Genomic DNA, 24,379 nt, shown 5'->3' on the forward strand with positions numbered 1-24,379 from the left:
ACTTATTGACCGCTTAATACATGCCTGGCCACATGTGGGAGTTATCTGTGTGTGTTATCTCATTTGATCTGTAAAACAACCTTTTAGGGAATTTTTTTGTAAAAGCTTTATTGAGATATGTCACATAGCATACAACTTACGAAGTGGATATTTTTATCCCCATTTTACAGATGAGGAACTTGAGGCTCAGAGAGGTTAAGTAACTTTCCCTAGGGGCCCTCAGCTAGTCAGTGACAGAGTCAGGATTCGAACCCAAGTCTCTTTCACTCCATGGTCTGGACAACCATGATGCTAAACTGACATTTATTATTATTATCAAGCTATCACCTCTGGCTCCAAGGATTGTGAAATCCAGTGGAGGAGAGAGAAATCTAAATAAAATATTTTTGTATGGTGTGTTAAATACCACTATTAGGAGGTATATACAGGGAACTATATATGGGAAGAGGGAGAGACTAACTGAGCCAGTGGTATGACAGCTTCATAGAGGAGGGGGAATTTGAATGGGGCCTTGACAGGTGAGTATGAATTGGCCAGGCTAAGATGGGCAGATTTCTTGTTCAATCCAGAATGTGAGTACTCTTTTTGCTTATTTAGACTTTGATGGCTTTTGAGCCTCTCAGCTTCCCTTGGCCCAAAAAGAGAGGGGAAGAGACAGCTTCTCTTGTCCACAGGGGTGTCACCGTTAGTGTTAGCCTGACCATAGGCGACCCCAGAATACTCTGCATTGATAATCCACAGCAACATGGAGCCAGTTGTTAATATTAGGGGGAAGTGACACAGGGAGGTCCTCGATCAGCTTGTCCGCATGGTCTTCTTCCCGTGATCCCCAAAACTCCTATAGGAGTCTCCTAAGGAGACAGCTCTGAGGCAGGATGCGCCAAAGAGGTGTGAGAACACTTGGAATTTTATCCCATCTGAACGCCAGCTTTGCCTTCTCTCTTCTCTTTGTTTATACACAGACCTTGCCCTCTCACTGGAATGCTCCTGTCCGGGTTCCTTGTCAGCATGTAAATCCCCGAGACAGATGGCCTGCCTCAGTGGCAGCAGGCCTTATCAGATTTAATGTTTGTTCTCTGCAGCCCAAATACAATCAGCAAATTACAGACGGGGAAACGGAAAGTACATACAGTCTCGTGTCAGCAACAAGGTGTCCTCAATCGTGTGGTTGCCTGGGATATGGCTTACTTCTCATTTGGGCTCCCGGGCCCAGAAAATGAGGAAAAGGGGTCATTTATGAGGTTATTTGATTCATCCCCCTGCCTCCCAGCAGCTCTAATCTGGAGAGGCAGGTGCTATTCTGGTCTTCATGAACCTACAAAGAAGGAAGCGCTCTAGCTACGTGCTGTGGTGTTTGACAACCGATGCGGTGAGAAAGCCTGCTTTCCACTCACCCTGAGTCCATCCTGCTGCAGTCTGCACAGCCGAGCACCACTGTTTACTTCATTATCAGTGGCTGCCTTGTCCCCTCTTCCCTTCCCAGGACACTCACAGTTGGCAAGAATCACACCTCCCTTGGCATCCGCAAGGACAAACATTCCTTATTTCTTCTTTAATTACTGGAAGTGTCTCATGGCCTGCTAGATCTTTGATGTGCTTGTCCCCCATCACTCCCCAGGGAAAGTTGGGACCCAGGCTGGGCACAGCCCATGATCTGTCTCTTTCCAGCTTCCTCTCCTGCCCAACCCCCACCCACAATCTGTCACCTGCCATAGGTGCCACTGATCTGGCTGGAGAGCGAGGGAATTGAATGCATAAAGAACTGCTGGTGTCTGAAACCTGCCAGCACTGCTCTCGGCTGTCAGCTGAGCAGAGAAAGAAAGAAAATCTGGCTTTGATCTAAGGGCCAAAGCTTCGAACGGCCTCTAAACCTCAGTGAGAAAACGTGTGTAGGTGTGTGAGTGCGTATGTGTTTGTTTCTGAACCACTTCTCCTGGGAACTGCGTATGATTCTATATGTGTGTCCCTCTGTTTGTCCTGTGTCTCCTGATATGTCTTTTTCCTTGTGTCTGTGTCCCCATTTTGGTACACTTGTTTGCAGCTATCACTGTGGGTGACTTTGTGAACTTACATGCATTTCTGTGACTTTGTGATGTCAGCGTGTGGGTTGGTCTCTTCAGGACAATGCCCAGGCAGCTGCTCCAGCCTGACGTGCCTCCCTTCACCTCACTAACCCCTTCTCAGCCACCAAGAATCAGCTCAAATGTCACCTCCTCCAGGAAGCCTTCCTCTGGTTGAATTTGATGCTCCTCCTCTGTGCTCCCATGACATCCTGTGCTTGCACCATGAAAGCATTCCTTGTCTCTCTCCCCACCTCGACCCTGGGCCCCCTAAGACAGGAACTGCATTGTCTGACCTCTGTGTGCCCAGCACCCAGCTCCATGCCTGACCCTCAGAAGGCAGAGGAGGAATGACTCTTCAGTGAATAATACAGAAGTCACCGTATATTGAGTGCTTGCTCTTACTAAACGTTTCTTTTACATTAGATATCTGCATTGCTACATTGAATTCTCACAACTCTCTGAAGTAGAAACCCTTAATGGCCTCATTTTACAGGTGCGGAAACAGAGGCTCAGAGAGGTTGAGGAACTTACCTAAGGACACAATGGCTAATATATCATGAGTCAGGACTCAAACACAGATATGCTAACCTCAAAGTCCAGGCTCTAACCCACATGTGAAAGGGCTGTGGATGGATAGGTGGCTGTGTTGGCCCGTGAGTGGTCAAAGATAGTTCTCATTGTGTTTACCCAGGGCCTTCCAGGGCTGGGACCTGTGGGGAGTTCACTTTTTGGCCCCTGCCAATATCGAAGCAAGCCCCCAGGTGACCGCCTCTCCTTTAAGCTCCAGAGGACAAGGGAAGGGGGCCTTTCCCCCCACACTTCTGGCCGCAGGGGCAATGGGGTTCGGTACTGTGGAGTCAAGAGGCCCGAGTTCTAGTCCGACCTCTGCAGCGACTCTGTGCTCGTCAGCAGTCACCTACAGGCTGCAGGCCTCAGTTGGCTCAACTGGAAAATGGGGAAATGTGTGATAACTTCTGAAGAAAGTAGGTGCGAGATGAAGATCATATGCATCGATTAACTGAAAAATATTTATTGAGTGCTACTGGGGAAATCTCCGGAAACAAACACAAGTTCTACCCTGAGAACTTGTGAAAATGTGAGACTAGGGCGTCTGATCTTCCAAAGCATTTGCCCCCCACCAAACGTCAAGTTGTAGGTCCTTGGCCTGTTCTTTCTGGCCTTCAGCATGCTGGGTGGCCAGCGCCCTCACACCCGTTCACCACCCTCTTCTCGCCAGACTTCACCAGGGCCCACCTTCCTTGGGCAGGCCTCTTTGGCTAATCTAGTACCCACTTCTTAATCAAAACAGTTATTCTGGGCCCTGTCCCTTTTAACCTGTCTCTTTGAAGAGAGATCAAATAATGACCTAATGACTTATACCTGCAGGGAGATTTTCATTTTTAACAGGTCACAAAATTATTGATCCAAAGAAATATAGTTTCTGACCCTAGGGGAGATGTGTTGCAGGGGAAAGGGGTCAAGTCTTTGCCTTTAGAGCTGCAAAAAGAGAATTTGTTGTTTTGTTTAAAAAGCACAAATATTGATGAGTGCATTAATAAATACCACCCATATCCTAACCAGCATTCATGATCCATTGATTTTTCCAGCCCTCATTCTCTAGCCTTTGTGTTTTCTGATCATTGTGACGTGGCACATGAGTGGCATTCCATGCTGCTCAAGAGCTTTCATGATGATCAGTGTTCTTGGGTGCATAGCATTCCCATGGGTATCATTATATATCTAACTGTTCTCTGTGGTTGGACATTTACATGGATTTTTGCTCTCTGCCCTGCTCTAATCCAGAGAGAGACATCTTTGCATGTACAGCCATTTCCTTATGTTAAATTATTTCCTTTGGCAGGAATTCCCACGATGTGCTTTGTTGCTTTAAAATAATAGACTCTGTTCTCCAGAGCTGGGTCTCTGCAGAAGGCAGTAGGACGGAAGAATCCCAAGACGTGTTAAAAGAATAAGGTTTTTCCAAGCCCGCATGCCTTCATTTTTGACCCAGAACCAGCCAGGTGGCCATGTTTCTGTCCCCCACAAGCTTGTAGCTGACAACAAGAGACTCAGGTCAAAGGGCTGGATGAGGCCTAGGCAGTGGGTCTAGGGTAGGGTTTTTGGCATCACACATGTTCATGTTCACATGTTCTCCCTTACCGGCACACGACTTTGGGCCAGCCACTTAACTGTGCTGAAACTACTTTTCCTCATGTACAAAATTGGGCTAATAATGGTACCCTTCTCATTAGGGTTTATGAGGATGGAGTTCTGCACCTGATAAATATTCTGTCCTGTCCCTCGCTTTCCTGTAAGGTCAGGCCTCTTCCCTGCAGCCTAATTTTCAGGTCCATTTTGCTGCTGCCAGCCCACCCCCACCCTCTCCCTTCTCCCTCTGCCTTCCCCTCCGGTACTTTGATGAATGAGAAAGAGAGTTGGGGGCTTCAGGCCTCGGTAGGGCCTTCCTCTAAGAGTCCTGCATGTATCCCTCAATGGTCTCCCTGTGTCTGTTTCCTGCTCTCCCCAAAAGGGAGAAACCCCTGTCCCACAGAGCAAGGGAGAGACGGTTATAAGCAGAACCGGCTCCCTGGAGCAGTGAGGGCTGGTGTAGAGGGCCCTGTTGAACCTAGAGGCAAGATCTTTTCTACCATTAGGAAACCCTGTATCCAGGATTCAAGGATTGCTGACTCTAGGAAAAGGACTCCACTCAGAGTCCTGCCACTTTCAGCCTGATCTTGGTCACGGATGTGCCCTCGGGCTCCTTCTCCTAACTTTGTTCCCGCCACTCTTTACCCTGCAGCAGCTCCCACAGCCTTCCAAATAGCTTGCAGAGTTCAGGGCAGAGTCTCAGGAAGGGGAGAGTTCTGTCTTCATGGAAACATTGATGTGGCTCTGCTGGGGAGTGAGGGACTTAATCAAGATCAAAGTTTTCCTGAGAGCTGTTGATGCTGAATTTGGAAACAGGCATGCTGTTGTTCCCTGGTATCTTTAGCAAAAAAGTCAAAACATTTGCTTTTTTTCCATTGCTTATCATCTGAGATCTTGCTGGGGTGCAATAAGAGAACCTTAAATTTAAAAGTAGGTCCCAGGAGCCCACGAGGCTGGGGGGCTTGGGTCTGAGATCTTTCCAGTCTATTATAGGCAATGAGTTCTCCTCTCTCGCCTGGAGCACTATGGTGCCATATTTTCCACTGGTCTTCTCTGCCCAGAAATTACCACAGAGCAGGCTGTGGGTGAGTGTGGGCCAAGGCCTCAGCTGATTCCATTTTTGTAGCAGAGAACACACATCGTGGGATTTGTTATAGCAGTTCTGGTTTTGGCTGCTCTGCTAGTCACTCTTTTTATTCTTGTTCCATTCAGAGTGAGCTCCCCTGGGCCCAGTGGCCACAATGCTGGGAGTCATATTTATGGGCATGAGGTTAGACCTGGGCCACATTCTGTGCCCCTCAGTGGGAGGAGGAAGACAGTAAAGGCAGTCCTCTCTGTGGTTAGAAGAATGTTTAGTTGGGTTTATCTGTCTGATATTTCACTCATAAACAATTGCACCAGGCTTTGCAAGCATAGAGGGTCCTCTAATAATGGCCATTATGGCACAGTAACAGGTACTAATGGCCGTCATTTTGCTGGCGATGACAGCACCTCAACTTCTCTTCCCAACAGACGCAATTTCTCGGAGTTTACTTTGTCTCATCCCAAGAGTTCCTTGCTAACGCCTATGTCTTAGCCGTCCTTCTGTTCCTCGCCCTGCTGCTGCAAAGGACATTTCTGCAAGCATCCTACTATGTCGCCATTGAAACCGGAATTAACTTGAGGGGAGCCATACAGGTACTTGGATGATTATTTTTGCCCTTCACAGTAAAACCCGCATTATTCATCCTCATGGACACTCAAGAATAATTCTGCTGTGAATTTATTTTTCTGTTGCCCTTTAAAGGTGTTTTGCAACAATAACCATTGACAAGGCAGTGTGGGATGGTGGGAAGTGGTTTAGGCCTCCACATTTTCCAGCCTTGAAAGTGACAGACATCACTAATCAATCACAGCACTCTTTCCTGCTGGACGCAAATACAGCCTCAGAATTCTTCTCTAGATGCTGCTCCAAAGTTCTGCTACCAGACAGCCTTCTTTGGGTGCAAAAAAAGAAACGTGTTTGACGTAACAGGACTAGATAGCCTCTAAGATCTATCTGAGCTCTTAGATCTTGGGTCTTAATGACAGAGACTTACCTGGCCTGATAGGTCCCTGGGTCTAGCCTCTTGCTGCTGCCTCTTGTGGCTTCCTTCCCAGAGTCAGTTGGAAAGATAATCAAAGTCAGGGAGGATTCAGGGCCCCTGCAGGCAAGGTGGTGACGAGAGTTGTCTAAGTCCAAGTCCCACTGTTTTCATTAGAATCTTGGTTCAGCTGTTGGAATGGAGAGGCCGAGGAGGATTGTGATTTAAATAGCATAGGGGTTTATTTTCACATTTAGTCAGGGCTGGTATAGCAGCTACACAGTCATCGGAGACCTTGAATCCTTCCCTAATGTTGCTCTGCCAGCCTTCTAGAAATTCTCCTTGTGAAAAGGAGAGAATGAATACTGGGGGATTCTGCCATACCAAGCAATTCCCAGGAATTAGGACATTAGGAAGTTGTGACTAAATCCCAAAGCCATCTCGTTCTTCGGAAATATTCCTCAGAATCGTTAACACTGCCTGGTCCTCTGGGAGCCAGGACCAGAGGCTTTGCAGAAAAGGGACTGAGAGGAGAAGGATATAGCCTGGGCTGGGGACAATGTCAGGGTCCAAACTCTGGGTATCTTGGTGTAGCCCATGTGAATGGCGCCCCCTAGAGTGTGAGGGGACACCCTGTGCAGCTGTACTTGACAGCTCTGCCCATCCCCAGTGGTTTTCCATTGAGAAAGCAGAGCCGTTTCCTCAAGGATGTCGTATGAGAATGGTGAAAAAGCCCAGGAAAATCTAAGACCCTCTAAGACTCAGAGGGGTTCAGAGTTAGGAGGAATCAAGCTATTGCTCAGTTCAGAAAACCTCTCTGAAAATCCCAGCCTCTACCCAGACCCCTCCAGAGACAGGCAGGCATGCATCACCACAAACAGCAGCCAATTTTGTAGTCAAGCGGTTTTGTAATTGAATCTGTTTTGTATTTGTATGTCGTAAATCACACACTGGCCCAATGTTTTCTAATTACACTAAAAGAGCCAAAAATGGTTTTTTAATGTATTAACATCTAATTGTTTTTCTCAAACTCTCTGAATCTTTTGGATTAATAAGAAATTAATTCTGGGCCGGCCCTGTGGTTTGGTGGTTAAGTGCGCGCGCTGCGATGCTGGTGGCCCGGGTTCGGATCCCGGGTGCGCATCGAGGCACCGCTTCTCCATTCATCCTGAGGCCGAGTCCCACATGCAGCAGCTGGAAGGATGTGCAGCTACGACATACAGCTATCCACTGGGGCTTTGGGGGGAAAAAATAAAATAAATAAAATCTTTAAAAAAAAAAAAAAAAAAGAAATTAATTCATATGACACAATTAATACTGGCATTAATTATGCAAACAAATTAGGGAAAAAAACCTTCTTCCTTTCAGAGATTTACAGAAAATTATAGATAAGAGTCTATGTCTTCATGCATTTGAGAATAACCACATTTCTTGCATGAAAAGTTATTAAGCAAAATTCCTATATTATACATAGCTGAAGTATACTAGCTGTCAGTCAGTTGTGTATTTCTGTTTATCCTGGTCTTTACTTAATAATGCTTTGTTTGATAGATTACTCTATGTCCCTACTTCACTAAAACAACGTTTATTATTATTCTTTGAAGACTGATTTCACATAATCTAGGATGTGCATAGATTTGTCCAGAAATGTCATTGCCGTTATTTTAAACCTTACCTGTGGTGTATATAAAATCACAAAAATACATAGAATAGTTTCGTGCTTTAAGCAAAGCTGACCCATAAAAAAGCCTGGGTTTACACAAAAGATGAATTAAGAGCTGGGAATCCACAGAATGCCCAGAATCTGATTCAAGAGCAGGCATCCCTAGGACATTTAAGACAGGAGTGCATTTTCCCTTGTTCAAGAACGCATAGCCTGAAAATTGCCATCTTTCTGGGAGGCATGATCACTCTGCATGTAGAGCTTTGAGGTTCAGAACTTTAATGGGGAGCCATTACCATGCTGTTCCCCATCTGCCCCAGGAGGCAGAACAAGATCCTTGGAGGGGCTGCACTCCAGGACAGTGCCAGGGCTGATCGACACTCATATGTCGTGCCTCACATGTGACCATCACAGGCTGAACCCTTGTTTTGTTTCAAGGCTCAGTTAAGACAAGACTTGGCCCCAGAGCATATTCCCTGCCCCGGGTGGAGATGGCTACACTAAAACACGCGGCTGCCCCACCTCATCATTTTTATGGCTCAGAAGCGTGTTCTCCATTGGCTTCTGGTAAATCAAGAAAACACACGGACATGAAGATCTGCTTTTAAGATTTAAGAGTTAATAAAGTCCTGTCCCCAAGGGAGAGATCTTGCTTGCTGGGGAGGCAGCTTGCCGTGCTGGCATGGATTCCTCGTTTGAATGCTGCCTCTCTGACTTGCTTGATCTGTAATCAAAGCCTTTACCTCTCTGAGCCTTAGGTGCCTCATTTGTAAAATTGGAGCAATAATGCAGTGCCCCTTATGGAGCTGCTCTGGGGCTCCACGGAGACTGTCTGAGAAGTCCCTGGCAAATTGTAGACTTGTCACATCTGTGGTGGTGACTAGGATGATGATGATGACAAATGTGAAACACTCTGCTCTCATTTTTAGACCAAGATTTACAATAAAATTATGCACCTGTCCACCTCCAACCTATCCATGGGGGAAATGACTGCCGGGCAGATCTGTAACCTGGTTGCCATTGACACCAACCAGCTCATGTGGTTTTTCTTCTTGTGCCCAAACCTCTGGGCTATGCCGGTACAGGTAAGGCATGTGTGCTTTGTGGAGAGGGGAGTGGGAGGGGACACAAACCAGAATCTGCTGGTACATGTCCGGTGACTGGGAGCTCACCATCTTCCATTCTATGTTCGCCTGTACCCTCCACCCTCTGGGGTCTCCATGGGGTGTACCCCTGGGTCCCTATACTGTCTCACACTCTGCAAGTGGTCTAGGATCTCGCTTGATGATCAGAGACAGCAATATCGTTAAGACTTTTAAAATGCAGCCATTTTAACTACAAAACTACAGAATAGTCACATGTGGAGCACTTTTGCAGACATTAACAGTTATGTTGGGGCCGGCCCCGTGGCTTAGCGGTTAAGTGCGTGCGCTCCGATGCTGGCGGCCCGGGTTCAGATCCCGGGCGTGCACCGACGCACTGCTTCTCTGGCCATGCTGAGGCCGCGTCCCACATACAGCAACTAGAAGAATGTGCAGCTATGACATACAGCTATCTACTGGGGCTTTGGGGGAAAAATAAATAAATAAATAAAATTAAAAAAAAAAACAATTATGTTGTAGCAAGGTACTTAATTACATTGAAAAGTGTTCATGATGTATTTTTAAGCAAAAAGAGTAAATTACAAAATAGCATACTCGGTGTGTTTCCTACTAAATTGGAATGTCTATATGTATACTTGTGCACAGATTCACACAGAAAAAAGAACTGGAAGGCCACATGGTGGGATTACAAGTGATTTTTATTTTCTTTATGCATTTATTTCTCCAATAAGCAGGTATTATTTTTGAAAATCAGAAACATGCTTGTTTTAAAAGCCAAGCAACCTTTGGGGCTGGCTCTGAAGGAGGTGCATTCTCCCCCGTGATAGCGGGAGGATTCTCCACGTGGTTTACTTGATTCCCGGCCTCGTCTGCTCTAACTCCCACGGAGGTCTTCCACCACAGAGTCTGGGATTCCTGTCCCGTGCCTGGGAGTGAATCTTTGCCTTGGTGCTCAGGCTGGAAGTGGACCCATTCCCAAAGGGCCTGCAGGCTCCACAGGGTCTGCCTGGCATAGAGGAAAGTCTCGTAGACCCATAGACTTGTGTGAGAAGACTGATTCAAATACGTAACCCCTCTGAGCCTCGGTATCCTCATCTATGAAATGGGGGGGATCCCTACCCTCTGGAGTTGCTATGACAGTTCAGTTAGATGATGTAAGTAAAGCAGCGAGCAGAGTGCCCAGCACAGAGCAGTCACTCAGTCAAGATCAGATCCTGTAACTTGCACACTGTCGTGGGAGTGAGGACTTTACCAGTCCAGACGCCATTGCTTCTTGGGATGCAGATTCCATAAACCTTAATCTCAAGTGACTTTTATTGGTCCTCCTTACTTGTAAAGCTTATATTTAAAAGACATTAAAGGAAAATAGGAAGAAAGGCTCGGACAGGGAGGCAGCTAGACAAGGTGGGGGTGTGGGACAGGGAAGCTGGTGGTCCTTTTTATGGAAACAGCCCTGTATGCCATGCCCCATTCCCACTTACCCAGGCCCAGACCCCTGTGTCCCCTTCCACTCTGCCAAGCTGGATCAGTGACTACAAGATCTACAAAAGGGCCTGGAGGGTTCATCCAATACAGTCACCAGCCTTTTACCCTTTCTGTTATGTCCCCTGAACAACCTGTTTCAAAAGATTCTGTCCACCAAACCTGTTGCACTGTTATCGTTACTGTTACTTATAATGTTTATTGCACATGCACCTTGCTAACAATACTAACAAATACTAACTAACAACGAAGAACCCTGGCCTATGCCTGGCCCTGCCCCAGCCTCTCTCACCTGTGTAATTAACCCTCGCAACACTGTGGGGTAGGAATTTTTATCTCCACTAATTACTTACCTTTGTTTATTTATCATGAAGTATGACTTGGTTTTCCATTTTTAATTCCTCAAGGGCTACGCCTTTGCCACTTACAGCTTTGACCAGCCTTCAAGACCCAGTGTTACCACACTGAGTTGATACAATCCCTTCAACCTGGTCAGGTATAGCCTGGTTGGCCACACTGCACACAAGGCTTTTGATAATATTGAAATTAGCTCAGGAACCCATTCCTTTGTCCCCAAGGGCTCTCCCTGGTTTTTAATCATTTTTGGGTCACATATACCTTTTTTTAAATAACAGATTTATTGAGATATAATTCACTCATTTAAAGTATACAGTTCAATGGATTTTAACATATTCACAGAATTGTGCAACCATCATCACCATTTTAGAACATTTTCATCACCCCAAAAAGAAACCCATACCCATTGGTGGTCACTCCTCATCCCTACCCCCGCCCTAGACCACCATATATATATAATCTACATATACTCCTGAGAATCTAATGAAACCTTCTCAGAAAAACAAACGTGCATTAACACATTTTGCCTACAATGTCAGGGGCTTTATGGGCCCCCTGAGGCTATGGACACCAAGTGAAGAAACTCAGCCATAGTGAGGGGCTCTGCATTTCCTCATCCCGTGGGCATCAGAGGCCCAGAGAGGGCAGGGGCCTTACCCTGGGCTACACAGTGAACTGGTAGCAGCACCATACCCAGGTATCTCCTTTCTGTGGTTCCCTAGTGACAGGGTTCCCATGAGACCTTTTTGTTTGTTTGTTTGTTTTTAAGAAGGAGGGTCTGCCACCTGGTCTCCAGCTATGTACCAGGTGCTATTCTAGGTGCTCATCGTATGTGTTCATTTAATCTTCACAACAGTCATGCTAAGTGGGCATTAAAATCACCATTTTAAAGATGAAGAAGCTGAGACTCCGAGAGGTTAAGTAACTTGCCCAAGATTGCACAGCCAATAAGTGCTGGGACGGCATTCAAACTCTGGGCTACCGACTCCAGGGATGGTGATCTCCCCACTGCTACACTAGATTGCTTTCCTAACCTGTGACTAGGAGGTAAAATACCACTTTTATTCCCCACACTTGCTGTGCGCACTCAGAATTCCTGATTTCTGGAGTATTCCCCTGTGGGGTCCATTCAGACCCATGCAGAAGAGAGGAGTGACCAGAAGAGTCTGGGGAGCGGGACGAGGGGTGGGCACAGCCCCTGCCCCAGTGGCTGCCAGCACTTGAGGTGGTGGGGGTGCAGGCACCGACCCCAGCTGGTGCCCTGGTGGTGACTCTGGAAGTGCCCTGGGAGCTTCCTTGGTGTCTGGATCAACCCGAGTTGGCTGAGTGGCACACTGATTGCCTCCATACAAGGGTGGCTAATGAAAGGACTGGATGCCAGGAATACTTTGCCAGGAGGGTGATGGGAGCAGGGCCCAGCAGGAGTGGGCGGTTCTTCATCTCCTAATGTGCTCCTCTGCCCATCCGTGCCAGCATTTCGCATCAGTTAACCACTGGGAGGCAGGTGGTGAAGGGGCCATTCAGCCCCTAAGAACCTGCTGATGCAGGAGGCATTCTCTAATTAATGGAAGTTACAGAGCCACCCTCCCGCTTCTCTGTCCTTGAGATGCTGCGAGGAGCTTAGTGCCGATTTGGTAGAGGGCTTGGGAGTGCAGGGCTAACCCAGGCAGACTTTTTTTTTTTCAATTAAGGAAGACAGCACATCTGTTCCTCTAGAATAAGCCCTGAATTTAGAAGTGCCTGCTTTTGAAGGCAACCTGAGAAATTGTCATCTTGATGCTTTGGGGGCTGGTGAGAGTAATTTACACTTCTCATAAATATTCAGAAGCAGGCAGTCATTTACATAAAGCGAGAAACAGTGAATTCTCTTTTCAGAGAACACCTGCCAGAATCACTAAAAAATTAAAGACACCAGGAGCATAAGAGTGAAAAGTAAACTCTCTGACCCTGGACTGGTTTTACGTGACACGGATGTGGCAGTTTGGCCCGTTTCCTCATGTATCACTTTTTTCCAATGAGGGTGAAATGTCAGCCTTGATAAGCAGCAAGCAGAACAAAAGGTGCTGTCACACTCATTGTGCAGCCTCCGCTCTGAGACTTCCATCTGGAAAGTAGACTGGGAGCGAGTTAACGCTTCAGCCAGCCTTGCAGACAAAAGCGGTTAGTTACCAGCCCAGAGACTGTCTGCTTGTGTGAGAGCCCATCGTGCTAATCCCTCCTTCTGAGACTGCTTTGTCACACCTCCTCTCTCCCCCAAGACAATTTGGAAACCCGGGCACCAAGGCATGTCCCATTTTAGGGGACTGGGGATGGGGGAATTTTGCCAACACCCCCTGGCAGGGCAGCCACCAGGTCAAAGAGAACTCATCCTATGACCCTCCCTCAGATCATCGTGGGTGTGATTCTCCTTTACTACATCCTCGGAGTCAGTGCCTTAATCGGGGCAGCTGTCATCATTCTCCTGGCCCCTGTCCAGTACTTTGTGGCCACCAAGCTCTCTCAGGCCCAGCGGAGCACACTGGTGAGTGTCCACAGATGTGCACATGGCCCTTTTCCCCATCCTTCCCTCATGTGTCTGCCTGCTCCCTCCCCCCTCACATCAGCAGGTCTCTTCATTCTTCCCCCAGATGCCACCAAACAGCCTCCCAACACACACACATCCACACTATCATTGTCCAGGCCTCAGTTTCTTTGTCTGTGAAATGGGATTAATGGAGAAGGGAAGGGGCATCCCTGTGGGACAGGAGCTGGGCATATCTGTGAAATGGTGAGGGCATTGACTCATCTCCTTCCTCTTGGGTGGGATGGGGGCAGAGGAAACCCTTCTCTGACTCGGTGACCCCTGGCAGGAGTATTCCAACGAGAGGCTGAAGCAGACCAATGAGATGCTCCGTGGCATCAAGCTACTCAAGCTGTACGCCTGGGAGAACATCTTCCGCACGCGAGTGGAGATGACCCGCAAGAAGGAGATGACCAGCCTCAGGGCCTTCGCCGTCTACACCTCCATCTCCAGTGAGTCCACCCCAACCAGCCAGCCCTGCGTGCTGCTGCCTGAATTCTAGGATAGGGTGTCAGGGCTTGGGTGAGGGTTAGGGTGGCAGAAGCGGGAGGCTTTGCGATCATCCAATCCCGGCGAGCCTCAGACTTTCTCTTGTAGCACAGCCCCGCGAAATCACAGTGTTCTTCCGTCACTTATCCAGCAAATATGTGCTGAGAGCCTGCTGTGTGCGGGGCACCGTGCTGGCCCTCAGTGTGCAGTGATGAGAAAGACAGATGAGGTCTTTGACATGTTGTTGAGCTGATATGTTATTAGAGACAGCAATAAACGAATAAATAACAACCATCTTGAATCCTCCTAAGCGTGAGGACTTCCTTTCAATAAGTCAGCCTGAGCTTCCACTGCCCCAGGAAGCTTCCATCTACCAGGGCTGTGAGAAGGAGAAACTTGCTCTTTCAACAGCGGAAGCTCAAGTTTGAGGTACTCACAGGTGCAGGGACTGAATTTACATTAACCAAGTGGTTTGGGAACCCCAAACCCAGAAAATAGAGAAAAAAAGACCAAAACTAATAAAACTCATAGGGTCCCAGCAAACACACGTTTAAAACCACTCTTCAGAGAACATAGGGCTCCTATGGTGAACGTTCCTGTTGAACAAGGAGCTAATAATAAAGAATAAAAGTCCACCAGAGAAAAGTGCTCCACCCTCGGAGTGAAAGTCAGCAAATGCAAAAAAAAATAGGAGGATTGGTCCCTCAATACCTGGAGATGACAGAATAGTCTAAAGAAGAGAATAAAATAAATATGTTTAAAATAATTAGAGCTTAAGGAAGTATAAAACCCACAAGACAAAACAGGAAAGTGTTGGGGGAAAAGAGAGCCAAAAGAACTTCTAGAAATTAAAAGTTTTGTCATTGAAATTAATTTGGTGGCGAATAGTCCCCAGATCAGAGTCAGGGCTGATGGAGGTCAGGTGGCTGATGGAGTCCTGGCGCAAGTTTCTCCCAGTTGGTCTGGTGGCTCCATGGACCCACCCCATGGTGGTTACTTTTCAAGTGCATAATTGGGATGTAGATCTTTAGCAGCTGGTTCCCTGACCTGTCGGGTTTAAGAACTGTTATGATAGGAAGGGCCAAGAGGAAGCCCCCAGAGAGAGAAAACAAAAAGTAAACCAACAGCAACTCAGTGTACAGGTTAAATGAATTAACAGAGCTGAAGAGAGAATTTGTGATTTAAAAGGTAGAGCTGTGGAAATTATACAGACTGTGGCCAGGAGAGGTAAATGGAAAATGTTTTCTGCAAGTTGGGAGAATGGTTTTACAGATGGAAATTGAGGCCCAGAGCCAGGCGCCTTCCTGAGGTCAGGTCCCTCCTGAGGTTAACAGCATGGCTCAGACTAAATCCTCCACAGTCTCTTACCTCCTGGCCTTGTGTTATTTTCCACAGAGCTGAGAACCTATATGGGATGAAGAAGATTTAGGACACAATGGGCATCATTTTCAGTCTATTTTCTCTTAGTAGAAGAGAAACAACCTAGAATGGGCTCTGACGGGAATGGGAAACAGGGGAGGAAGTTAGGAGAGATGGACACTGCTGATCACCTCCCCTGCTGAAATTGATTCTTTTGGTGTGCCAGGAAGGGACACCATTGTGGGGGTGGCAGGTGGTGGGGCAGTAGTGGAGAGTGTGTTAGCTGTGTCTCCCCGATAGGCTCGTGGAGGACGAGACGGTCCCTCAGGTCATCTGTGTGTTCCTGGCGTCCATACTGCCTAGAGAGGGTTTGGTGGGGCCAGGTAGCCATCATGCAACCCAGAGGTTCTCACAGGGCAGGGCTTGCACTGAGCCCCCCAGGCGTCCCGCCTCCCCGTGTCCAGCCAGACCGTGGCGTCCTGTGCCTCCGGCGGAACCCTGGTCCAGTCAGCAGTGGCCAGGCCATTCACCATACACAGCACATCTTTCTGCAGAAAGTCTTGCTAGGACCCGATTCTCTCAGAATGGAGCTGTGAGTATGGCAGGCAGCCATTGCTCTCTGGATTCCTCACCAAGACACTCCGGGTTCCTGGTCTTGCCCCTCAACCCTCATCCCTGACCCTGTGGTGCTCAGAGGCTCTCCAGAGGACTGGAGAAATTGGGAAGGACCATCTGGGGAGCTCAGAAATCAGTGTCCACACACCCCGGGCCCTCTCCATCCTCTCTGCCAACTCTGCCTGCCCCCGGGTCTGGTTGTGTTAACAGTAACCCCACCCTGTGTACACCACCTGAGTTACAGCCACTGGCTTTCAGACACCTGGCTTTCAGACACCCCACCTGCGGGAGCAGCTGCTGAGGTGGGGGAGGGCTTCCCCTCAGCCAGGCGACTTCCTCTCTGTAATAACACAGCAGGGTGGGGTGGGGCAGGCTCACCGTTGCTGCAATGAGAGAGAGGGGAGGGAAGCAGCAAGGGGATTGGGGGCACTGGCTCCCCAAGATTCCTGGCAGCAAAGTAGGGGCAGATCGTGTTGTATAGCTGGAGGCAGGTGGCGGCTGCTTTGCTTCTAGGAGATGTGCACTCATTTCCTGCGTTCCAAACTGCAACCTGAGCCGTGTTTTCCTTTGTAAACAACATTATAAGATGTCTAGGTTCCCAGGCTAGCCCACTGAAGCCCATCTAACAAATGCTTTTTGTCCCATGGGGCCCTCAGAAGACAAGCGATGGCTTTGTGAAGGGTCTGGGGCCAGGAGGACCTGGGGAAAGGAGACTCCATGTCGTCGAGAGCTGAGGTGACTCTGGAAGGAGTGAGGGGCTCTGGAGCCAAGAAGGGGTCTGCCCAGGGCCCCTTACCTCTCCAGGACTCGGCAACCTAGAGGATAAACAGAGCAGCCCAGGCTAGTCCCTAGAAGAGGACACTGGAGAGGGAAAAGGTCGAGCCCTGCAGGAGGGCTTTGAAAGACAAATGCTGTTTGCTCAGGTTTGTTCGCAGCCCTTCTTGGAATGGGTTTCTTTGTGTTGGTGGGCAATGGGGCAGGGAGAGATGGGGTGGTAGGGTTGGGGCACCTCCCAGCTGCACGTATATGCTTTGAGTGTGTTTTCATTTACCTCCTCCCAGACTTCCTGCCTTCTGCTCTCTGTCACCAGGGATCAGGACACAGATGATTAGACCTGAAGTAATGGGGCATCTTTCATTCTCGCCCCTGGCGCCAGCCGTAGGGTCCTGGCGCCAGAGAGGAGCCTTAGGTTCCCGTTTCCTGATGCCGCCCATCCTGGTGCTGCCTGCTGGCCTTTCATTCCGGTCCTCGCACTCCAGGCAGTCAGACTGTCAGGCAGACAGGGTTGCCTCTGACACTCTATCTAATGGTCTCGCTGTCAGCATCACTGAGAGCTCCTGTGCATAGAGCCCTGAGCTCACGCAGAGCAGGGCAGTACAGGGGGCTGAAAGGAAAGTGGGTACTATTTCCCCACCATCAAAATCCAGAATCAAAGAAAAACAGAGATGTAAGTAAGTTACTCAGTGGGTGTTGTGTGAGCCCAGCCCTGTTTGCCTGGCCCTGTGCTAAGTACCGGGAGGGATGCAAAAGACAGTAAGATGCGCTGCCCGTTCTCAAGGAGTTTATATAACATACATGAAACGGTGTGGCAGGCTCTGTGCTGGCCGCCTAGCAAACCTGACTGCACGCAATCCTCATAACAACTCTGTGAGGTATGTAGCTCTATTGTCCCATTTTACAGTACAGAAGACTGAGGCTCAGTGAGATGAAGTGACTCTCTGAGGTCCTCAGCCAGCAAATGGCAGAGAACAGAGAAGAAGGAAGCCCATGTGGGCTGGGAGCTCACACAGAGCTCCATGCAAGAGGAGGCTTGGGCTGCACCACGCAAGTAGAAGATAAAGTGGGAAAAAGCTGGAAGGAAGTGTTGTGGCCACCCCCTTAGAAGTCACTTCAATCCTTGTTTCCTTGCAGAAGCAGCATAACTCCAGGCGTCCAGCCCAGACATGTATTTGAGGACAAGCTTTGCAGGAGTGACGGAGGGGGTCCTAGGCCTTAGCAGTCAACCAACTGACATGCTGCCAATTCGTTCTATCCTTTGTGCAGCATCCATTCCAGAGCCTTCTCTCTGTGCCAGACTCTCCTGAGGCCCCGGGTGTTAAAGGGCAGGCAGGCGTGATCCTCGCCCTCACAGACCTGTGGGAGACCTGCCATGAACAGTGGCCATGCATGTGGTCAGAGCCGCGGGGTCAGTTCCAACTGCCCCACTTTCTCTTTTGTGTTATTCATCTGGCCCCAGCCTTTTTGCTTCTTTCATTCAGTTATTTAACAAATATTTACTGTATGCCAGGCCCTGTGCTAAGCATGGGGGATATGGTGGTAGGAAGAAATATTGGTCCCTGCTTGCAGGTTGCTCACAGTCTAGTAGGGAAGCCGACACACAGCGGTGCCATGTGACAGTAACAGAAAGAGGTATTCTAGGCGCCCATAAGAGTTGTACCCAACCTAGTGTTAGGGGTGGTGGATGTCAAGGAAGCCCTGTCAGAGGTGAAGCCTGTTGCTGATGCCCAAAGGATGAGTACAACTTAGCCAGATGAGGGGAAGAATGTTCCAGGCACCAAGGCCTAGAGGCGGGAAGGACGATGGTGTGTTCAAGACTAGAGCATAATTTGGTGAGGAGAGGGTAACAAGACCAGATCAGGCAGCACCTTGTGTGCTGTGTTCAGGCTGCTGGCTTTCTCCTGAGGCGGGGGAGCCAGTGAAGGAGTTTAAGTAAAGGAAAGACGTGCTTGCCATCTCTTCCAGTGTTCTGTGGCCGGGGGTCTTCCCTCTTCCCAGTTGGGTCTGAACCACAGTCAGGTGGGCCCCTCCCTGGATGAATGTGACTGGCCTCATACCGTGTCTTGAAAAGCAAAATCAAACCCCAAAACCCAAATCTGCTGTGAATGAGGGGCGGGGGCAGGATGGTGCTGGTGGACCCCATTCGCAGGGCACCCAGCACCTGCCCTTGTCCACAACCCAGGGCCTGACCATTCTCGGCATGTCTTGTGCTCCTTCTGTCCTCCTCGGTGGAGACCCTGACTCAGAATAGCCAGTGTTGGGGGGCAAGGTGACCTCCAGACCTGGTCCCCCTTCCTTCTCCAGCCTCTCTGAACCTCTTCCATATCTGCCCTTCCTTCCACCAGCTGGGCAGCCACAGGGGGTTGCTGATGCATATCCTGGAGGGGAGGTGGCTGATGGAGAGCTGGGGCAGTTCATCAATTAAGGAGGCAGAAATCAGTGCGACTGCGGGCCTCCTGCCATGTTTCTGCCCCTGCTGCCGGCGGCAGACACACCATTCCTTCTCCCTCTGTTGACTTTGCTATCAGACTGAATGGGAAGTAGCCCTCTGAGTTTCAAAATACAGTTCCCCTCCTGCAGGTGCAAGCTGCGATTAGGCCCAGGCTGTGGGCCTGCGGCTCCTCCCTGGGCCTTCCTCGGGGGACAAAGATGAATTTAATCAGAGGCACGAATGGCTGCCTGTGCCTTCCTGACACATGGCTTCTGAAATATTTATCGAGGCTTTGGAAATGAAAAGCTCCTTGTATTGCAGTGCCGGTCTGCCACCCACAAGGCCAGGCAGCATTCCTTGGGCAAAGTCACGGGGAGTGGGGGAGCAGAGCTCGGCTCTGGTTCCAGTTGATGTTTTGTTTTGTTTGGGGGGTTATGAAAAGCTAACACACTGTTTGCTACTGGACCCCCAGAACCCAGCACAATGCCTGGAACAGGGAAGACCCTCAAAACATAATTTTTGAATGAATATTTCTTAAGGAATATTTTTGGGGGGGATTAAAACCACACCTACGCATATCTCCACACCATTACAGAAGGCTTTCGCTTTTGAAGGTGGCCTTTCAGGCCTGCCTACGTGCAACTAAACTTTTGCATAACAGCATCACACTCACACATCATTTTATAATCTTCTGCTTACGCTTAGTGTTATTTCTCAGTATTTCTTGCCCCCTGACATTCAAGATTTGAGCACTGTCGTGTTCTTCCTTTTTGTTTTTTCCCTAGATCAAATCAAAGTGAGTCAGCCCACCCCATGCCAACGTTGGAGAGAAATCTATTCCTGGTCATATTTCTCACGGCTCCACTACCTTTAGGGTCTTTCAGGGCCTTATGTGGCTCAGGAAAATGGAGGCAAGGCCACAGGTGTTCAACCCTTGATAGCTGGAGGCCCAGCTCCCTTCTGTCCCCACCTGCACTAGGACACAGGGCGTCTGCTTAGCTCAGAGAGGGGCCAGAGCCTCTAGCATCCCAGGCCTTCCCGGCTCTGCACTGACATCCCCAGTCTGAGCCATGTCCACCCCAGAGCCCAATGGGGATCTTCAGAGAGGCCTTTAAAACACAGCAGCTGGTGATTCCGTTCCCCCAACCCCCACCCCGAAGAGCAGAGCTCCCTACACAGAGGCCGTCCTTCCAGGAGAGGATGAGGGAAGTGGAAAATTACATGTTCATTCTTTAGCATCTCCATATAACAGCCAGAACAGGGCAGAAATTAACTCTATCGTAAGCATTCTCCATGTTGCTGCATCAGCTTTGGAACACTCATTTTCATATTTATTTATGGCTTGTCTCGTTCCTCAAAGGACTTTAGGCAGCTTCAAGAATAAAGACAATAAAGTAGAAAAAATATGAATGAAAAAAAATTACGACAGGGAAAACATGCAGTAGAACAAAATGTCAGTTGTCCCACGTTTTCCAGCTGCAGGATTCCCCACTAGAGCTGAGGTACCACGCTTACTAAAGCAGCCCTCTCGATGGATGCTCCCAGTGTATTTCGTTTCTGATGGTTGGTTGCTGTGGTTGTGGGTTTTGTTCTGCTATGACAGACAATGCTACAGCTAACACCGTCTTGCTGAGGGCTTTGTGAGTGATTATTCGGGATAAATTCCCAGGAGAGGATTACGGGATCAGAAGTCTGAACTTCTGTGTGGCTCTGGCTCCAGAGCGCCAGATTGCTTTCCAAGCAGAGTTGGGCTGATTGATGATCTGACTCTGAACCTGTTCTTTGGCTGGGAGTTGAGCCCAGAATGTGTGGGAGGGGTCTCAGGCTGGGGCAAGGGACTGAGGGGGGGTGCACAGGTGCCTTCTGTAGCCTGAGCCCCTCCTCTTGGGTAATTGATGGGGATGGGCAGGAGAGGAACAGCAGGAGGCCCCTGCCCTGCAGGACCCCTCTGGAATAACTGGCCCTGGAGGGGATGGGCAAGGCTACTCGTACTTAGAGCTATGTGGTTGGTGATGGTCAAGGGCCCAGACCTCATGGGCATCCTCCTCCCCCTCCCTCTCCCAAGCCAGGATGACTATGCTATGTCCTATGTCCCAGATCTGGGTCCTTTATACTGTAGGAAAACCAATAATGCTCATACTGCCCCCTGCCAGAGACTATGAGGGAGGGAGGGCTATGGCATTGTGGTGGCACTGGAGACAATGGAGCCTTCTTCAGGAAGGGCAGTTAAAGCACGGTCGTATGTGATATTGGTGTTGATACAAAGCCTGTGGTCAGAGAAATTAGCAGGCCCTGAGAGCTCTAGCCATATCTCCTCCTTGAGACCGGGAGCTCTCCAATGGCAGGGCTGTGTCTCCCCCCATGAGATTAGGAATTCCCCAAAAATGGACACAATATCTTTCCTCTCTGCTTGCGACCTCCCTAGGGGCATGTTCCCTGTCTCCCCATCATATCAGGGGCTTCCTGGAAGCATAGTTCTGTCTCCCTCCTCAGACTAGGAGCCCCCTGAGGGCAGGGGCCATGTTCTTCCATCCACATGGGGTTCCACATCTCCAGCATGCACTGTGTGTGTACCAGTTAGGTGCAGAATTCTTGGAGTAAGTGGACAGTCAGCTTCTTGGAATGATGTTGACCATTTGTACTTCTTTAGAGTGTCAGAGACTTTGCCATTCGTTAGATCGAGTTCACGTGCACAGGCTAAGCCCTTGGCCTCTGGCTCCTGGCTCCTTCTGCTTTAATTGGGCTAATTAAAGAACCAGACTCCTTTCTGGGCTGGCCTGGAAGAGACTCCTGGAAGGAAAGAGGATGAGATTGGAAGGTGGCAGCTAGGGTGGTCATCCCTTACTCGGGGGGGGCGGCTGCTGTCTCTGAAAGTTCAGGACCCCATGCCCAGACCTCGGACATCTCACACTTGGGCCAGAGAAGCAGTGACCCATGGAGCAGGCTAGTAGCCCGTGAGGTGTGGTATTCAGGCAGCCCTCTGGCTCACAGAGCCTGTTCCCCTATATTATCTCCTCTCACCGTGGAGAGAGCCAGAGTGTGTGGACAAGTAAGTACACGTTTACAAAAATCAGGTGAAGAAACTGAGGCACAGGGAAGGCAAATGACCTGCCCAGCTTATACATAAGAGGGACTTCACCCTTCTTTGACTTTAAGTCCAGCTCTCTTTGCTCTCTGGGGTCCTTTTGAAGGATCTGAGGGCCACACTTTAAACAGAATAAGGAGAGAACCTCTGTTCCAGCAAACCAACCGCCCCACCTCATGGACTCTAAGCCTTAGAGCTAAGGGAGACCCTGTTTTAAGCTGTCCTTAGTCACTAATACCTTAGTGTAAATGAGTTTGAAATCCTTCCCAAGAGCCATGGGAGATTAGGAAGCCTCCAAACCTCAGAGAGAACCTGGCGTGGGGGGATACAGGGACCAAAGGCACAGGAAGGAGTAGCAACTTGGTGCCCCCAGAAACATACGCTGCTGACCTCACGGTTGACCACAGGCAGCCAGCTCTCCAGTCCCTTCTCCTGCCACTTTCTCTTGGGCCCTTGACCATCACCAACCACACATAGCTCCTGCCACTTTCCTCACCCTGTCCACGTGGAGCAGAATAGGAGCGTTTAAGCCTTTATTTAAAGGCTTAAGTCTCAGAGACGTGGAACGAGAGTCCTGAGGGAAACAGGACTTCAAGGAGCTTTGAGGAGCCGGAGGTGCCACAGGGCTAGAGGTCTGCTCCCACCCTGCCCAGCTCCACTCCACAGGCTGGTGAACGGACCCCAGAGGCTACACTGCCTCCAGACCACCATTTTTAGCGGCCTCATCCCTCCCGCTAAACTGCCCCTGTGCTTCCTCCGCAGTTTTCATGAACACGGCCATCCCCATTGCAGCCGTTCTCATCGTAAGTGGATCCTTGCTCCATCTCCTGGGATTGTGGGGGGAGGCGGGGCGCGGAATGTCTGTAGTGGGAGGCCGCCCAGGGTTTGGCCTTCTCTGCACATAATTCTGAAGATGGGCTCAGCAGTGGGACTGAAAACAGAGCGATGGACTGAAAGTCTATATTCAGAGAGGGCCCTCCCCCACTCCAGGCAGACAGGGGCCTCACCCTTTGGGCCTGGAAGACCTGAGGCTTAGTCTTTGAAGAAACTAAGCTTTCTTTGAAAAATAGCTATCAAACTTTTTAATTATAAAATTGAAACACATTTATTCTAGAAACGTTGGGAAATTCAGAAAGGAAAAGGCAAAGAGAATTTAAATCACCCATAATCCCACTGGCAACATCTTGAATGTATTTCTTAGTCTTTTTTTAAGGCACGTAATATAACATTCTGACAAAAATAGGATTGTGCTGCACATGCAGTTTTGTAACCTGCTTTTTATTTTTATTTTATTTTTTTTGGTTTTTTTGTGTGTGTGAGGAAGATTAACCCCGAGCTAACATCTGTTGCCAATCCTCCTCTTTTTGCTGAGGAAGATTGGCCCTGGGCTAACATCCATGCCCATCTTCCTCTACTCTATATGGGACGCTGCCACAGCATGGCTCGACAAGCGGTGTGTCGATGCACGCCCAGGATCCGAGCCTGCAAACCCCGGGCCGACGAAGTGGAGCATATGAACTTAACCACTACGCCACCAGGCCTGCCCCTAACCTGCTTTTTAAAATTTAAGAATATGGCAGGAACAGTTCTCTACGTTGTTAAATATTACAATGGTGGTTTTCTAAAGTGATCTGGACCAAAGCTGTGCATGAGCTCAGCAGTGGGGGTGGCAGTGAGCCCCCTTCGGAAAGGCCTGGGCCCCCAGGAGCCCACAGCCCCTTCACCCGGGGCTCCCATCCCTGGCTTCTGTGCTGGCTGCAGTTCTTTAAAAAGATGCATTTATTTCCCCCAGGGCCGACGTCCCTGAGCTGTGGCGAGTTCACAGCCTGTCAGGCACACTTGGGAATTCACTTTGGACATGATTTATCGGGCTGGTTCCTGGCCTGGCTCTTCGGGGAACTCTGGGTAACAGAGGCCATGAGCCAGCCAGGTAGCCAGGGGCAGGCAGGCGAGGAGGTGGTTCTGTAATTGTGGTGTTTACGTTTCCCCGACTGAGGACTGAGGTCTGAGAGGGGGCAGAGCTGACCTAACCTGAGGGCTTCTCCCTGGTCATTCCTGGCAAGGAGGGGGCAGCACAGGGAGGGAGCAGCCCCAGCCCTCCAGCTTGAAGTCCTGAACCTGCGGGGGACGTTGCCATGAGAGATTGAGGATGATGACGGTGTCTCTAACTGAAGGTCCCCTTGG

The 24,379-nt window shown here is 49.3% G+C and overlaps 1 protein-coding gene across 6 annotated transcripts in view; it reads left to right on the forward strand.

Annotated features, from left to right (window-relative positions):
- ABCC8 (ATP binding cassette subfamily C member 8) overlaps window positions 1-24,379 on the forward strand; it is a 75,822-nt gene that overhangs the window by 16,532 nt on the left and 34,911 nt on the right. For all 6 annotated transcript variants that reach the window (XM_087433138.1, XM_087433141.1, XM_014783341.2 and 3 more), the window contains exons 7-11: window positions 5,724-5,888; window positions 8,867-9,022; window positions 13,266-13,400; window positions 13,729-13,891; window positions 22,958-22,998. In XM_087433138.1, the coding sequence (XP_087289264.1) occupies window positions 5,724-5,888; window positions 8,867-9,022; window positions 13,266-13,400; window positions 13,729-13,891; window positions 22,958-22,998 (660 nt within the window). The remainder of the gene's footprint in view (window positions 1-5,723; window positions 5,889-8,866; window positions 9,023-13,265; window positions 13,401-13,728; window positions 13,892-22,957; window positions 22,999-24,379) is intronic.

Source organism: Ceratotherium simum, chromosome 7 (genome assembly GCF_057802395.1).
Source record: "Ceratotherium simum simum isolate JZ-2026a chromosome 7, ASM5780239v1, whole genome shotgun sequence".
NCBI classification, from domain to species: domain Eukaryota; kingdom Metazoa; phylum Chordata; class Mammalia; order Perissodactyla; family Rhinocerotidae; genus Ceratotherium; species Ceratotherium simum.